General features: G+C 37.2%; 1 protein-coding gene across 1 annotated transcript; it reads right to left on the bottom strand.

Annotated features, from left to right (window-relative positions):
- Positions 1 to 13,865: 13,865 nt before the first annotated feature.
- On the bottom strand, positions 13,866 to 16,575 carry LOC148017670 (uncharacterized). The gene is made up of 5 exons (XM_087662943.1): positions 16,104 to 16,575; positions 15,002 to 15,069; positions 14,635 to 14,676; positions 14,474 to 14,529; positions 13,866 to 14,374 (listed from the first exon to the last, which is right to left on the bottom strand). The coding sequence occupies exons 1-5, from the start codon at positions 16,463 to 16,465 to the stop codon at positions 14,174 to 14,176; spliced, it is 729 nt and encodes a 242-aa protein (XP_087519069.1). The 5' UTR covers positions 16,466 to 16,575; the 3' UTR covers positions 13,866 to 14,173.
- Positions 16,576 to 17,789: the final 1,214 nt, after the last annotated feature.

Genomic DNA, 17,789 nt, shown 5'->3' with positions numbered 1-17,789 from the left:
TAATCAAGATGTGTCTTTGGATGATGTGGTTACTCACAGGAACATGCAGGTACTTTTAAATTTGAGGGCCAAGAGCATTCAAAAAAGAAACAGAAAATTGGCAAAATTTGGCTAAGAAGTATGCATGGATCTGCTGTTAAGCAGTATAATATTTCTGTAGATACTCAGGTTCTTGCAAAATCTGTGGTTGTTGGTGAGCATGTGGGTGTTGATAAGTTTCAGCTCACTCTTGGGTTGATCATGCTGCAATCAACAGTTTGTCAGATGCATTGAATATGATGAAGAAAGTGATGATATATTTTGAGCAGACTGAAAATAATAATGTTCAAACAGTAGTTGCACTTAAACATGTAAAGTTTTAGAGGTCTGCTGAGTTGTCCAGACACTTGTAGGTGAAGCAAGTTGAATATGATTCACTGCAAACACAACACCTTGCAAAAATTGCAAATTTGCAGTAGTTATTGGATAAGCAAAAGATGTTAATAGCATTGTTTGGAAGATGGACTCATGAATTTAAGGATAAATGTATGCAAGAATTGCAGAATTTTGTGGATATGCATGTTGGGTTGCATGGAGAGGTTTAAGCCTCTTAAAAATGTTGAAGAGCAGATATTATATAATTTGGAAGTGGATGTTGATGCTTTTGTAGTACTGACGTGTGAATTTCATGAGATTCAGCATGATTTGATTACTAATGTTAGAAATACTTGTTGGCAGGTTATGGCTGGGAAATTTGAGAATATGGTTTCTAGACCATATACATGCTTAAGGATGATTTTGTGTCACTTGATTATGATGCATTGATTCATGAAAAGAATGCATTAGTTCAGCAAGTATCTGATTTGTAGGATGTGAATATGGATCTTATTGCCAAGTTGGAGAATGCATTGGATGAGAAGAGGAAGAGTGATGATTATGTGACATCTTTATTGCAGCAAAAGATTTTTCAGATGATGGACAAGGATGCTATGTTACAGGAAGTTATTCATGAGGTGCATGAAGAAATTAATGTTATGGGTAATGGAATTGCTGAGGATCATGTTGTTGATGGTTCGGTGTGTCATATGTCTACTTGCAGAGACATCATTCTTTACACTCCTAGTTCTTTTCACTAGTTGCCTTTGATGTAATTGCGCCAAAAGGCTGTGAATATCCTAGAGAGGCTCTATTCACTGTTGCTCAGTGTGGCTTGTCAAGGGGTGTAAGGCCTCTGGCAAGGCATAACTGTGTTCTCTGAGTTAATCATTATCATACTTAGTTTCTATGCTTTAAGCTAGATAGCTGCATGCTTGTGGGTTCCCAGGGCTATGCCAGGTGTTGAGGCTCAAATCACACTTGCTATTAGTACTTTTATGCCTTAATACTAGTACACATGTAGAACCAACATATGTAAAGTGACTTAAAATGTCATATGAAGTTTTTACCTGACATTCAAGCGCCTTCCTGACGTTCAAGAGATTGGAGACACCTCTTGATCAGAATGTCAAGCTGTAGATTGATGTTGCAAATGACATAGAGAATGTGACCATGTATTGATAGATGGTGGGCAGCTTGATATACTTGACTATACCCATCCTGACTTATGTTATGCAGTGGGGCTGATTAGTCAATTCATGTAGAAGCCTTGCAAACCACATTTAGATGCCGTCAAGAGGATCATGATATACGTAAAGGGTACTACAGATTACGGGTTGTTTTATGCATATGGAAAATCCCTTGACTTGACAGGGTTTACTGATGCTGATTGGGCTGGTTGTGCCTATGACAGGAGGTCAACCTGTGGTTATGCATTTGGATTGGGCAGCAGTATGATTAGTTGGCAGAGTAAGAAACAACCTATTGTTGCATTGCCTAGTACAGAAGCTGAGAAGAGAGGAGATGCCTTAGCGGCTTGCGAAGCAGTTTGGTTGATGAAACTGTTGAAAGACTTTGGAATATAGCTGGAAAGCCTCATCATTGCACATCAACTCCAAATTCAACAAAGCTAGCAAGACAAGTAATCAACTCAATGGATTATTAACTCAAAAATTCAATTAGGCAAACACAATGGAGGATCTCTGTCATGATAATGGTATCATGTATAAGGAGATAAAGTCACAATCGGATGACGCAAGAACGCAAATGTAAGAGAAAGTTAATCAATGAGTTGATATGATACTAAGTGTAGACAAGATACACCAATATAAACAATAGCATGCTATGTCAAGTAACTGTAACTAATTGAATACAATAATAATGAGTCTATAGCTATGCGAGAGTTAGGATGACCACCACTGATATGCTAAGCATAGATATGCAATCCATCTAGCCATGTAGTCCATCATGAATTTTTACACATGTTAATAATTAGGAAAAAATGGACTAAAAAATGGGATGTTAGAAATATCGTAATCTAAGAGGTAGTCCTTTTGGGTTATCCAATATGAACACAATATGTTGACATCTATGGAGAGTGAATCTTCTCTTTCCAAACCTTGGGGTTTTGCTTTTAAAAAAGGAAAAATGATGCATTGAAAAAAAAAAAGGAATGAATAGTGCACAAGTTTTGAGTATCTCTATCCCCGTACAAACATCTACCTCCCCACTTTTTAGTTACTTTTCAATTTTACTATTTTCCCTCTCACAAACTTAGTTTGATCTGAAAATTGAGTAGCAAACTCATTTCCCTCTCTTTTATATTTTGGTAAATTTTTTCTACATTAGAGCTTTTTATTGAGAGAAATTAGGGTTTGGATAACTTCTCTTACCTCTTTAATTTCTTTTATAACTTTTATATGTGTAGATTTTGGGTAAAACAAAGGCTCACCCCTCTCTCTATTTTCTCTTTTGTGATATTTTTAAAGTAGGATTTAACATTCATTCTAAGAGAAATGAGAATTTTGAGCACTGGTCATAACTCTTGCTTTTTTTTTTTGGAGCAATCAAGCTTTGAGCAACACATCTGTCTTCTCTTTTATATATATTTTGATGCATAAATTTTCACTGTATAATGGTATAACTTTAGGATTTGATCAATATTTTGAGGTTTGTACTTATGTGTTTGACTTAAACAATGTACATGTGCAATATAATATTACAAGAAAGATAATATCTAGCTTAGTGCATCTTTGTTTTAGTTAATTTTATAGTTTTTTAATGATAATAACAAGCTTCTCTTCCTGTCACAATCTTACTGATTCTTTAATTGTTTTAGATCTCTATGCTACGAGGATTTCTCGTTTTGAATACCAAATCAATATTTGTTTTCTCACATCTATTGTTTTATCAATAGGCTTTCAGCTCTCATTTAAGTAAAATGAGATTTTCAAACAATAACCATAACTTCGGAATTGATTCTTCTTGTAGCAATCAATTTTAGGCAAAGTAGAGATTCAATCTTCTCTTCTACAAATCTAGTTATAAGCAAATTCAATGATTTGTGTTGCGAAAACTTATGTGATTGATTAGTTATTTTTGGTCCATATTGAAGTGGTATGTTTTAACAATATGTAGGTATATTACATGGTCACACTGAAGCATATAACTCTTGTGAAAATAATCTACTTTGATGCATTGAGTACTTTTTTTTCCTTGGATGATTTGGGTCTACTAGAAGTTGATGTTCATAGATCATTTGAAGCATCAATCTAATAAGTTTATTCATGTGTATGTTGTTTGGTCACCATCCATGTAATTGATGTGGTATATTATCCATCTAGTTACATAATGGATTGAGTCAAATGAGATACTATTCAATACAATGGTTGCTCTTTTTGCACCATTATCAAGTCATAGATCATCTAAAGTGTTGATTGAAAGTTTCTATTTAGATCTACTAACATTTGACTTTTTTCCTTCTAATTCCTATGGTATATTATCCATATATTTATGTAATATTGTCATTTTCCCTCTAGATTTGCATGATCTATTGTGCTTATGTGGAGTGAGCCAAACGTACAAGGAGGAAATAATGAAGATAGCAATTTGGGCCTGATAATTCTCTGTCTCTCTCTCTCTCTCTATATATATATATATATATATATATATATATATATATATATATATATATATATATATATATATATATATATATATATATATAGTTTGTTGTCTCAATTTTGCCAGCCCATGCATGTTGGGCATTCCACATTGGTGGAGATGACAAAGAGAAACCTCAATAACAACACATCTACTTGAGAATAGTTCGCACATGAAAATCAAAATACCAACATAGAAGATCTGCCACAAGCCTATAGAAAATGTGGACATCATTCCAACCAACTCAAAGATTCACAAGCTTACAATAGCAGTAGAGACCCAAACATGAGTAGACCAACCTCACCTCATGTCCAAGCATCTTCCCCTCACTACAAGGATACCCAAATGTATCCTGAGTTCACCCAAGAGCCATAGCATCACACCTTGGAATAAGTGTTCCATGTGGTCTCCTCCTTAATGTTGCAGATCAACCATACAAATTACACATTAGCAAAAATGCTAGCAAATAATCAAATACACCAAGGGTACAGAGAACAGACACAAAAGTATAACCCAAACACTTCAATTTCCTACCAATAGAGGATGTACTCTAGATAGATAATTTTGAGAATGTCTCCGACTATCATGCCAAGAATGACAAAAAAAACTAAATAGATATACGTGACTCCTATAAGCACATGGTTTATACAACATCCCATACAAACATAGTCAATTTGGAGCATGATGAAGGAGGCCCTGATAAGAGACTTTGCCAAATAATATGTTATACAAAAAACACTTCAACAATTAGAGAATCTAGAACAAAAATAAGCTAAACAAGTAGCACAATCTGCAGTCAAATCAAATCAAGTACTCTTGTGAGGTAACTTGACAATGCTTGAAGAAATAAAGCTTTTTTTTTTTTGGGTGCCCTCATCTCATACATGATATCTCCTGCAGAGCATGTGAATAGGGACTAACAACATTCCATGAAGCCATCCAAATTGCACAATGGATAGAAGCCAATAGCTAATCCGAAGGCACTTTAGCAACCAATTCAACAACAATAAAAATACAAGTGGATCAATCAAATCTTGTGGAAATTGATGTACAAAATGCATGATTAGCATAAACAAGACAACCATACATAACAAAAACCCAAGAACAAGCCCAAAATAGGTGTCTAATCCTAGCAAATGATAGTTAAGGTAGACCAAAGTGCTTGTTTTGTAACAATTATAACCACATTGAAAAGTACTGTAGGAAGCTCCAACAAGCACAAACACAGGACCTCCAAGTAATGACCAATGAACTAGCCAAGTTTGCAACCTGATAAAAAAACATATGAGCGAATGGATGATGAAGGCCAAACATTCACCATGCATGATAAAGAAAAAGCCTTTACAAAGAAAATTATGCATAGTCAAAATCCAATTCTATGGCCATAGTGTGAAAGCCTTGATACACACATGAAGTACAATCTCATCTATAAGCCAACAATTAGCAAATACACTAGGTATCCCTATCACACACACACATCCTATCATAGTATTATTTGGAAATAATGAAAATTTGTATCATATAAGAAAAGTAACACGATCACACATGTCCCTAGGAACTATTCATGTCACACACAACTCCTATGTATTACCTATATAAGTATTTATTAAGATCTTAGGACTAGATTGGCTAATAAAGATACAAAAATCATAGATTTTAGCACCAGAGTCAAAATACATGGCTAGCAACCAATCCCACTAATTGGACTAGATAATAGAGTATAAATACCATGCATGTAGCTCATACACAGCACACCTCTCATTCGTCGAGACAAAAGGAAACAAGACATTCAATGCATACTAAATTAATACTAGGAGTTCTTCCAACCAAGTACAACAACTAACAAAGTTAACCTCTCAATCTATCATGAAATAAGATAGGTACAACACTGCCAATAAAGATGGCCATGCAGTGGAGATCACCCAAGGAAAGTCAATACATCAACCAGGTAGTAAAAGAAATGATGGTCAAAAGAAATCATAAAGCCCTCTTCTAGTGATTGGGCTTCAGATCCCCACTTATCAAGAAAGTTAGATGGAATGTATCACTTTTTCATTGATTTTTGACCCTTAAAACAAGATTTATATCAGCTACCAAGATTACATGATCTCTTGGATACATTAGGAAAATCTAGGTATTCTACACCATTGGATTTGGCTATAGGATATTGGCAAATACCACTATTAGAGAAGGACACACAAAACAACCTTTCAAAGAACATCATTCTTATTTCAATTTACAAGAAGGTCATTTGGGCTAAGTGATGGTAGTAGCACCTTTTAGTGGATGGGTAATAAAATATGTGGAGATCTCATAGAAAGGAAGGTTTTGGCAATATATTTAGATGACTCACTCATACACATAGCCACATGGGAAGAGCATAAAAATGTTATCATAGAAGTCCAGAAAGGATTGGTTTTTATTAAAAAATACAACTTGAAGCAACAACCAAACACAACTTGGGGGCCACATATCTCAAATTCCTCAGCTTCATCATTTCAGCAGAGCAGGAAGCAACATTGATCCAACAAAAGTCAATGTAGTTCAACAATTCCCTAAGCCAACAACAACAAAGAAACTTCAAAGTTTTCTTGGGTTAATGACATTCTTAACCAAATTCATACCTAATCTAGTTGCTAAAACAAAACCACTAAGAAATCTACTAAAAAAGGAAGTAGGATATGCATGGATACCACAATGTGAAAACAATTTTCAACAATTCAAAAAAGAAATGCAAGCAACAATGAGACTAACATACCCAAATTTTAGCAAAGATTTTACGCTACAAATAGATGTATCTAATGAAGGGTTAGGGGCAATCCTTCTATAGCAAACTCAAGAAAATAAATGGCAACCAATATCTTATATCATCCATTCCCCCACCAAAGGAGAATAGAATTACAACACAAAAGAAAAATAATTCTTAGCAAATAGTTTGGGTCGTAAAAAGCAAATTGAGCCCATACATCAGTGGGCTAAAATTCATTAATTAAAACATACTATCAACCTTTGATCCCAATGATCCAAAAAACTCATTCTTGCAAAATATTATTGCATTGGGTTCTAGATCTACAAAAATATCATCTCATCATAAATCATCATAAAGTATACCAAAGGGCACTCAAATGTTATTGAAGATTGATTATCAAGAAATTTGAAGATACAAAATCACCAACTATGTCACATACCAACGTACTAAGGTACACTTGCCAAACTACAATAGCAAGATACAAAACAACCAACTATGCCACATATCAATGGACCAAGGTACACTTGCCAAACTATAATAGCAAGATGAAGACATAAAAGATCTCATTTTCAGCATCAAGCAAGATGACATATCAGCAAACACAAAAAATATTAAATGAGAAACAATTTATTATACCTCATACAACAAGGTAAAGAGCTATGTTTCTATGTTCCCAAGGCATTAATGGAAACATATATGAACTATTTCCATTCACATCCCATGTTTGGATATTTCAGTTTTCACAAGATGCTAGAGAAGCTTAGAAAAAGATACTATTGGTGACCACAAATAAGAAAACAAGTATCACATAAAGCACTAAGGGATGCCCAATATATAAGTCATTTTAGAGCCCTCCAACTAATCATGGAAAGCTACAACTAATCACAACCACTACACCATTTGAAATGGTTGGTTGGGATTGGATCGGCCCCTTTCCAAAAACAAAGATAGTAAGTTAATAGATTGTGGTACTTATAGACTATCTCACATGTTGGTGTGAAACAATGGCCATACCTAATATCTCAGCAACAATAACCATTGCAGATTTTATGCTACACAAAGTTATCTTGCAACACATGCCTAAAAATCATATTGTCAAATTAGGGATAACAATTCAAAAGTGAAGTAATGCAAATACTCTCCAAAATTATGGGCATCACACATGTATTCTCTTCCCTATATCACTCACATACATCCTCATTTTGGATTTTCCTAGCTAACTTTCCTTCCAATTACACACACTTCATTGCATGATAGACTATATGTTTGGTATTTGAGTATTGCAGATGGAGGATACTCAAGGATAAATGGTTGTGTCTTGATCAAGACACACATGGTAGTACAACTATGGACGTTATTGTGATTTGTGAAGGTTATGAATCCCAAGTGTTGCAAATGGAGAATAATTAGCTCTTCAGTATAATCCAAATGATAAGAAATTGCAATGTTAATCGAGAACCCACTTACTAACTCCTATTTCAAATTAGATGTTAAGAAGATTCAAAGCCGAGCTAAGAGTACATGTGTAATGGAAAGCATGTGGCCCCACACATTTTAGAAATTATGCATTCTCCTTAAGTATCCCAACTCTATAAGTTGTAATATCTAATGGTTGTGATGTTTGGATATTTGGTTAATGGAATACTACTACTTTGAAATTATTTATGCTTATCCTATTCTAATTTTTATTATATTTTATCTTGTCATATATTCATGAACTTTATTCAAATTTACATGAATGTATATACACCTCGAGGGGTGCACCTTATAGAACATGTAAAATACCATGTGAGTTTAAGAGAAAGGGTATTTTATGTAGTAAAATTTACATGATTATATTTACAAATGGGATTTTTTCATTATAATTTGAAAAAAATCCTTAAATCTAACAAAGTTAAATTGGTCCTTTTATGGATTTACACCATGTAAAGAAAGGGAATTTCTTAATATCCTTTGAATGCATGTTATATAGAAGATTTCTTATTGGTGCAACCCCGAGATATACATGTGTTTTAATTTTTGAGAAAACATGTATATAGTGGAATGTCTGTTGGGAAAAGGTAGACACCACTTCTTTAAGTATTAGTTAACTCCTATATTCATGTATTTAATTCTAATTTTTTTGAATATATATGCATGCCTTTGTGAGTTGAGATAAGACACATATGATCTACTTAGAGGGGGAGGGGAAGGGAGAGGGGGAGGGGAATGCCTTTTCTTCAAATTTAGTCTATCAAATAGTTGTGTAATTTTACACCTCCTAGTGAATTTTTTGAATATGTATATATGCTTTTTTAAAGATAATATGCATATATATAAATGCCTATGTATTGAGGGATTGAAAGAAGAGAGAGGGGGCTCCCCCCATATATCAATCGATACGAGCAAGTAATTGCCACATTGCAAATTTAAGTATGGTCCATGCATCTTGAGCATATGTTGCAAAGGTACATGTCACACATGAATAAAATGATCCAAAATAACTTAAACAACTCTTATACTTCTAAAAACTTTACTTAGTACATACCATATAAATATGTGATAGAACTTTTACTCCATGCATGCACCATATCATATGTATTTGTAGTCTGAGGCTTCAATGTTTTCATGTTTATAATATACATGGGATTTCCTATGAGCTCCAAAACCTTTGTGTTGAGTAGGTTTTGGGCCCCTTTTAACTTTGAAGGTTTAGGAAGAGGAATAATTCTTATTCTCTTTAGCACATGATAAAACCCGCCTTTAACATCCCTGAATAATTTGGTGTGGACTCGATCACCTTCTTTACAACCTTGAACTTTGGATCACTCAAAGCATCTTCCAATGTGCTTTCCTTTAACAATTTGTGAATGGATGATCCAAGCTCACCCTTACTGTAACGTGTCCGCTCGTCTTCTTGTGGGACACGTCTTAGTAGCCCATCGTGAAGAGAGTCTAGAAAGCGTCGCCTGGCACTCGCAGGGAATGTCACAGGGTTTGCGGTCTAGGTCTTCCCGAGTCTGCCCCGAGCGAAAGTATCTAGCCGTTCCCACTTATTAGGACCGACCTGAAGTCAGGGTTCTTTCCTATCAGCAAAGTCTCTAGGAAGTAGCTAGCATTTGCGTAGGAATAATAGAGCCGAAGCGGATTTATGCTGCACTTGGTTCATGGAGAATGGGAAACGAGAGGGATGCGAAGCTCAACCTCTCTGCCCATAAGGCATAGTCTCATTCCGTTCCCCTAAAACAATATAAATCGGGATTCTAACTCTACTGACGCTAGGTCTTCATAGTCTCGTTATCACGTCTTTTGAGAAAAGTTCCCAGCTGGCCGGGACCACCCTTCTGTGGGACGGACCCAAGTCACGTCCACCGCACTTTCCTCGGTTTGCTTAGTTATCTAATTACCTACCACATTATGTTTGACATGCACAAGCAGCTTCCTTAATTAGTCAATTTAAACACAGGTTCCTTCACGTAACTTAGGCACTGACACAAATACAATGTCAAGCAAGTTTCTTTTCAAATATCTGATCTTTATTTATCATAGTCCCGAAATACATCAAGTATCATGCCCGAAGGCTAAGGCTAGCAATCAATAGGATTGCTGCTCCAAGTTCCGCCCGTAGACTAGTACACGGGCCTCGAGATCCAATCTCGAGTCACGTCGGCCTCTTGTGCGGGATTCGGAGGCAAGGAATTTACGGCCAGATCCTCCCCTAGCACCCAAGCATCCTCTCGCTCCAAGCAGCACCCACGGAGAGACCTCTCACGACGGGTTTGGTCCATATACCTGGTGCGGCTAACAACCCCCTTGGATAGGGCTAGGTAGACAGTTGGAGGTAACTGAACCTGCCTCTCCCTCTAGGCTTTTAACCTGAAGCATTAAGTATTTTTCCTTGAATTAGTTCCTTGAGCAAAGAAGTTCAAACAATGTATCTAAGTATACAATCACGATCATTTCAGAGGTCGTTTGTATGACCAACTGCTAAGGTGTGATTCCTTTTTCTCAGATGCTCCCAGCATTCGATCTTGGATCGTTCGCGACTTTGCGAGAGTCCAAGGGCTTGGCAAGCTAGGTTGCTTGTTTCCCCTTTATCTTCGGGTTAGGGTTTGTACCCTGCCGACCCTAATTATCCTTGCCTTAGGTCTCTTGGTAAAAATAGGTCATGGACAACCCCGTTGTCCTTGGTTGGTCAACTTGTTGGTTATCTCCTAGATCCCTTGGAGCTCCCATGTACCTTTATCTTTGATCTTAATTGATTAAGATTGTCTATCCTCTTGACCATGGTTGGTCAGGATGGTTCTGTTTAGAACAGTTCCTACTCCGTCTTAAGTGAAATCTTCTTAAGCCCTCTTAATAATACTCACAGGCGCTTAAGCTTTTACCTATCCCTCTTGAAGTCACCAAGGACTTTGACATGGGACTCATGGACCTCAGTCCCATTTGGTCGATTACAAATAACATTGAATTATCCCAACAACTTTAATGCACGCAACGTAATGTCATGCCTTCATTTCAATGCTTACAATTTTGATATAATCCATACATTATTTTATGCCACGCATGTCGAAGGTACTTCTATGCATGCAATCTTAACATTATCCTCTATGTAATTATTTACACGATCTATGACCTTCTTGAATGATCTAACTTTATGTGATCATTGTATGAGCCTAGCTGCACTTTATCTTTTTAGCAGATTATTACATGTACCTTAGAATCCATCTTGCGATATGGAGATGCACTTTGTTTCTTTCAATGTCCTTTGAAGTGCATTTTAAGCAAGAACTTGTGTAAGGAGCAATGCACTTTATGCAGGAATACTTGCAAGATGTTTTTGGTAATTTACGATGCAATAATCTAATCAATTTCACCTATTATGATGTCATCTTACAACGAAAATTATCTTGCTCATTACATACATCACAACTAAGTTCATACCTAGGAAATTATCAAACACGCAATTAATGTGATGTATGTGAATATGATTTTTCACTGTGATATTTATAACCTATGATTTAATAATAGAGCAACCTAGGTTTGGAGTGATGCCTTGATTCCAGTGGTATTGATGCATGATGAACCGTTCACGGTTGCGGTGCCACCTTGATTCGAACCTCCATCCACACTTGCAGGGTTTCCGACAATCTTTGTGGAACTATGCTTCGGGGCCATATTCAAAGACGCGTGTACAAGTGATAGAGTTCTCGCACTCTCCTATGCAAGATTCTCGCCGCCTCTCCTTGAGTGGAGAAAAAAATAATGAAGGGGGAGGGGCGTGTTTTCAGAAATTCTTCTTCTTCTCTTCTTCTCCTCTCTCTCTCTCTCTCTCTCTCTTGTTCTTCTTCTTCTCTTCTTCTCCTTCTCTCTCTCCCTCTTCTTCTTCTTCTTCTTCTTCTTCTTCTTCTTCTTCTTCTTCTTCTTCTTCTTCTTCTTCTTCTTCTCTCTTCTTCTTTTTCTTCTCTTCTTCTCCTCTCTCTCTCTCTTCTTCTTCTTCTTCTTCTTCTTCTTCTCTTCTTCTCCTTCTCTCTCTCTCTTCTTCTTCTTCTCCTCTCTCTCTTCTTCTTCTTCTTCTTCTTCTTCTTCTTCTTCTCTTCTTCTCCTTCTCTCTCTCTCTTCTTCTTCTTCTCCTCTCTCTCTCTTCTTCTTCTCCTTCTTCTTCTCCTTCTCTCTCTCTCTCTTCTTCTTCTTCTTCTCCTTCTCTCTCTCTCTCTCTTCTTCTTCTTCTTCTCCTTCTCTCTCTCTCTTCCTCTTCTTCTTCTTCTTCTTCTCTTCTTCTCCTTCTCTCTCTCTCTCTCTCTCCCCTCTTCTTCTCCTCCTCCTCCTTCTTCTCTCTTCTCTCTTCTCTCTTCTTCTCCTCTCTCTCTCTCTCTTCTTCTTCTTCTTCTTCTTCTTCTTCTTCTTCTTCTTCTTCTTCTTCTCTCTCCCTCTCTTCTTCTTCTTCTTCTTCTTCTTCTCTTCTTCTCCTCTCTCCTCTCTTCTTCTTCTTCTTCTTCTTCTTCTTCTTCTTCTTCTTCTTCTTCTTCTTCTTCTTCTTCTTCTTCTTCTTCTTCTTCTTCTTCTTCTTCTTCTTCTTCTTCTTCACAATGAACACGGGGGGGGGGGGGGGGGGGGGGGGGGGGGGGGGCAGGGGGGTTCTTGATCACAGCCAGGGGGGGCGGCACCTACTGAGGACGATGAGGAGGGATGCGCTTTTGGAGGGAGGGAAAGGCTGCATGCTGACGATGGCCACAAGGGGGCCGCTATTTTTCAGCCCCACGAGGGGGGCTCCCTTTTATAGAGGGGGGAGGGAGGTGGTATGGGGGGGAGATGGTTGTTCACAGCCACCACCCTCCACTTGGGGGGGGGCATCTCACTCCTTACTCACTCACTCTCTCTCTCTCTCTCTCTCCCCGCATCCAGTCGGCAGGGGGAGAGAGAGGAAGAGTAAAAAAATTTTTAAGTTAAATTTAAAAAAATTTAAGAGGGGGGTTCTCATGGGGGAAGGCACAGGGGATATTACACTTACCTAGGTTTTCATAACAAGCAACCTTACAAGCCTTGACACATAGCTTCCACTTTTTGAACACACTAAAAATTTAGTATATAACAAGAACCTACGATAAAATTCTCCATAGATGGTATTCAAAGTGTGATAGTTGGACATCAAAACAATTGTTTTGTAAAATAACCCATATCATGGGTGAATAGAGTTATATTTGTCCATGTAAGATTCCCAACACCCTTGTCTAATGCAAGATTTTTGATGCCCTCATCTATCTTCATCATCCAAATTTAGGGCTTATTGTCATGCTAGAGTCAATTATATAGTTTTTATGGACATTAGAACATATTAACATAGTCTTTGAAATGCAGGATAATAAAGATTACTCAAACCATATGTCATTCATCCTCATCTTATTTTATGTTTAAATACAAACGTATGTCATGAACTCTCCTCCTCTTATTTATGTATTTTTGAAAAATACTAATTAGTGATTGCACAAATAAAGATTACCTTATTGAACTTATCTTTTACTAAGATATTATATGCAAAACTTATCTTTTAAATTAAGATATTATTAAACATGTGGGCAATAAATAATACACGTAAACACCAACACTATTGTTGGCCACAAGCAAGTTGTTAAAATTCATTCAAAGATATTTGTACAAACCATATCTAGCATCTCATTTGATGTGTGACTTTTACATAATTGATAAATTTGCAATTATGCAAGGCCTTTTACGCATTTTTGACCCTATATATGCTAGTATGTGGTTCAAATAATTGTTGTCTATAAACATCTTTCCATCTACTTTCCCAAATAATGTTGCTTGGTGTCACAATACAATCCATGAAGTTGAATCTAAAACATCTTATAGTAATTATCCAAACAAATGCCCTCATTACTTGGTGTCAAAATACAATCCATGAAGTTGAATCTAAAACATCTTATAATAATTATCCAAACAAATGCCCTCATTGTAGGTCACATCAGTTTTCATTCTCGGGAAATTTTCCCTTTTTGCCTTGAGTGGGAGATTATCTTCCCAACCATACTCTTGATTTGAACTCAAGGGAAAGTCTTGGGTATCATGAGGTCCCAACTCATTTAATAAATGCCTATCTTTGTCTTCCTTAAGCTGTTTAAGGTGTATCAAGTATGACAAACAATTTTGGTTATGATTTTAATAATTCAATAATCATAAATCCAAACATCTTTTAGTTAAAGAACAACAAACCTGTAAATAAGATGACTTTTTCTCCATTTGTAGTGGGTTTAATGTTTTCAACTTTCCTATGTGATACAAATAATAAGCTTATGGCATGAGATGAGGCATCGAAAATTTAGAGGTAGATAAAAATTTCAGATGACATAATAGTACACGGTAATGGATCATACCTTTTCCTTGTGCCTCTTTTGTTGTTTTTGTTGGGTGACAATCTACATACATTACGATTGGAAATTTGTCAAGTGTGACATCAAGTCATAGTGTAATTTGTGATGTGCATATATATTAATAAAAAACAAATATCTTGTTTGCAAATATTATGCTTGGCTAAATTATCTCTCTCTCTCTCTCTCTCTCTCTCTCTCTCTCTCATGCATGTGCATGCTAATTTAAATTTCAGAAACCACACACACATACACATGAATGAGACATGCATGCAAATGTGTACTATGTAATAGGTCGAACTTGATTATGATTTTAGGTGTTAGAATGCAAAAGCTAAGACTAAACGAAGGAAATAATTGAATTATAACCTACTTAGCATGCATTGTATGCCATGATTAAACTCTCCAATTGTGATATTTCCAGGCCCCATGTCAAGGTATCTGTCCAATAGAGCTACATGTCAAAGAATGAAGAAGAAAACTCTCAATATCTATCTTGAAACATTATGGACTTCAATTTGACTTCAATAAATGTATTTTAACATGTACAAGTAATGGTGTCAAAAGAAAAAACCTTAATTATGGTATGATATATATTGGTCAAAACGAATGAGTAACTTGACGATAGGCCACTGAATACAAATCATAGATTTCAAATTGCTTTGGAATGTGAGTTTTTGGGTGTGCTACTTTGAAGTGTCAGTTTTTTTAAGATGATGCATTAATGGCTATAAACACGAATTTGCTTGGCATGCATTGGTAAGGGACTTCTATCACTTAAAACACTTTATTAGCATCTCAATGGAGATATTTAAAGGCTTAAACCATCTATAATAATGTGGTAGCAACATAAGAGTATCCCCTTGGGAAAGACATGTATGGTTGTCTAAGCTACATAAATGTATATGTGATGACATTGGATTAAGGGATTGGAGGATGGGGCTAAGTCAACGAATATGCAATGGAAGCAATTATGAGCCCGGTTCAAGACTACCATGATGCGTGTGTGCGTGTGTGTGTGCGCGCGCATGTGCGTGCATGCGTCCAAATGGGTATAGGTCAATTGGTTAAGTTGACCAGATCTAGTGAACACATGGTGACTAGATGGAGTAGGTTGATAGGAATAGAAAAGGAAGAGCACCTAGGTGGTTGATAAGGCAAGTGGCTTACCACAAGGGTAGCCACTTAATTGAGAGAGAGAGAGAGAGAGAGAGAGAGAGAGAGAGAGAGGGAGGAGGAGGAGGAGGAGGAGGAGGAGGAGGAGGAGGAGGAGGAGGAGGAGGAGGAGGAGGTGGTGGTGGTGGTGGTGGTGGTGGTATCATGGGTGAGAGGCCAATATTGACCAATAAGACTAAGTACAATGCTATATAATAATTTCCTCTCGTAGGCTATCACAGCCGGCTGAGGATAGATTTCGGCATGGCCCCCACCACCGAGAGAGAGAGAGAGAGAGAGAGAGAGAGAGAGAGAGCGACCTCAAGGCGAGCTCCATCTCGTGGAACTTTGGAGGGCGGCCAAGGGACTGAGTGAGGACGCGCGGGAGGAGGGCCCTGCGTATCTCAGAGCCACAAGAAGGAGGAGGAGGAGGAGGAGGGGGGCTGTGGACGTGGTGGCTCTGGTCGACGTGACCATGTTGTTCTGCTGCATGTTGGTGATCGTCATGAGGATATTGACGGCGTTGTTGTTGTGGGTGGTGGCTGACGGCGGCCTCTGATTGGAAGGCGCGCAGGTAGACGGGCAGGGGCACGTCCTGCATGCAGGGGTAGGCCACGTGGCGAGCCTTCGTCACGAACAGATGCTCGTCTCCCAAGGCCGTCAACCCAAAGAACGTCGCCATCAATAATGCTCATTCATCCGTTTCTCCTCCTACCATCTCTCTGCGCTCTCTCTCTCTCTCTCTCTCTCTCTCTCTCTCTCTCTCTCTCTCTCGTGCTCCTAAACGTCGCATTATGCATGCCACCACCTCCACCCTTGCCAAACGTGGATTCCGGGGTAAAGTAGTTGAAGTACTCCAAAGTAACCAAGTAGGTGAGCATTCTCGGGTAAGATTTTTGATGTAGAACCAACTAGGCCTTGGCCTAATGGTTTTTAGTGTGGATTGAGTCATATGGGTATGTGAGTTCAAACCTTGCGCCTTGTATCGCCTAATGCATAATACAAATATCTACCTTTGCCCATTGGTTTTTAGTGTGGATTGACTCATATGGGTATGTGAGTTCAAACCTTGCGCCTTGTATCGCTTGATGCATAATACAAATATCTATTCGTAATAATAGAACTGTGATTTAGGAAAACAAAATACACAGGTGCACATGCACACACACACACACACACACACTCTCTCTCTCTCTCTCTCTCTCTCTCTCTCTCTCTCTCTCTCCATACTATACACATTGAATACTTTCAACAACCAATATAAAAACCTTCACCCTTGACAATTTAGAGGTTTTTAAATATTTTGTATGTCTTTTGAAGATATTAACTTAAAAGCTATCTTTCCATAATTTCAATGCTTTTTTTCAAAGGTAAAGTTTATTAGCAACAACTATGGAAATGATCTTAGCATAATTTAGGATATTTAGTTTTTTTATAATAGTGTAGCTATTTCCTAATAAAAGAATGGAAGAAAAATCTATTGGCCTTGTTAATCCCCCTTTTGGTATCTTTCATGCATTTTGTTTCTCTTCACAATATTTGAGCATTGAGAGAATTTATGGAGATTGTAAGCATTTATTCAACCTCTTCTTTTCCCTCTCTCATTGGAATCTTTCTCTTCCTCTTTCTCTCAATATAGTACTTAGAGTATATGCATATATAGGGTCTATGGATATAGGGTCATGCTTACTTTGGAAAGCCCTTGACATTACATTGCCTTATTTTTAATTTCATTCACATGAGTGAAACTTCTATCTATTTTGCAATAGATGTCCTATGCCAAATCTTTAATTGTGGGAAGAACATTAACCTGGCATCTTTTTCATTATTTATCACAGGGAGGTCACAATCCCATGAACTTTTCTAAATAGTTTAAGGTAAGTAATTTCTAGGTAATAAAATTACAATTCTCTTGATAGTCAAAGATGATGGTGTAAGTAAGCTTAAACCACATCTTTGCTTTGATTCACTGATTCTATAAATGCTAGCCTTAGTGGCGATTCATG

This window comes from Lygodium microphyllum, chromosome 22, assembly GCF_053477565.2.
Source record: "Lygodium microphyllum isolate KBCC chromosome 22, Lygodium_microphyllum_v1.1.10, whole genome shotgun sequence".
NCBI lineage: Eukaryota > Viridiplantae > Streptophyta > Polypodiopsida > Schizaeales > Lygodiaceae > Lygodium > Lygodium microphyllum.
This window is presented reverse-complemented; position numbering and strand designations above follow the sequence as displayed.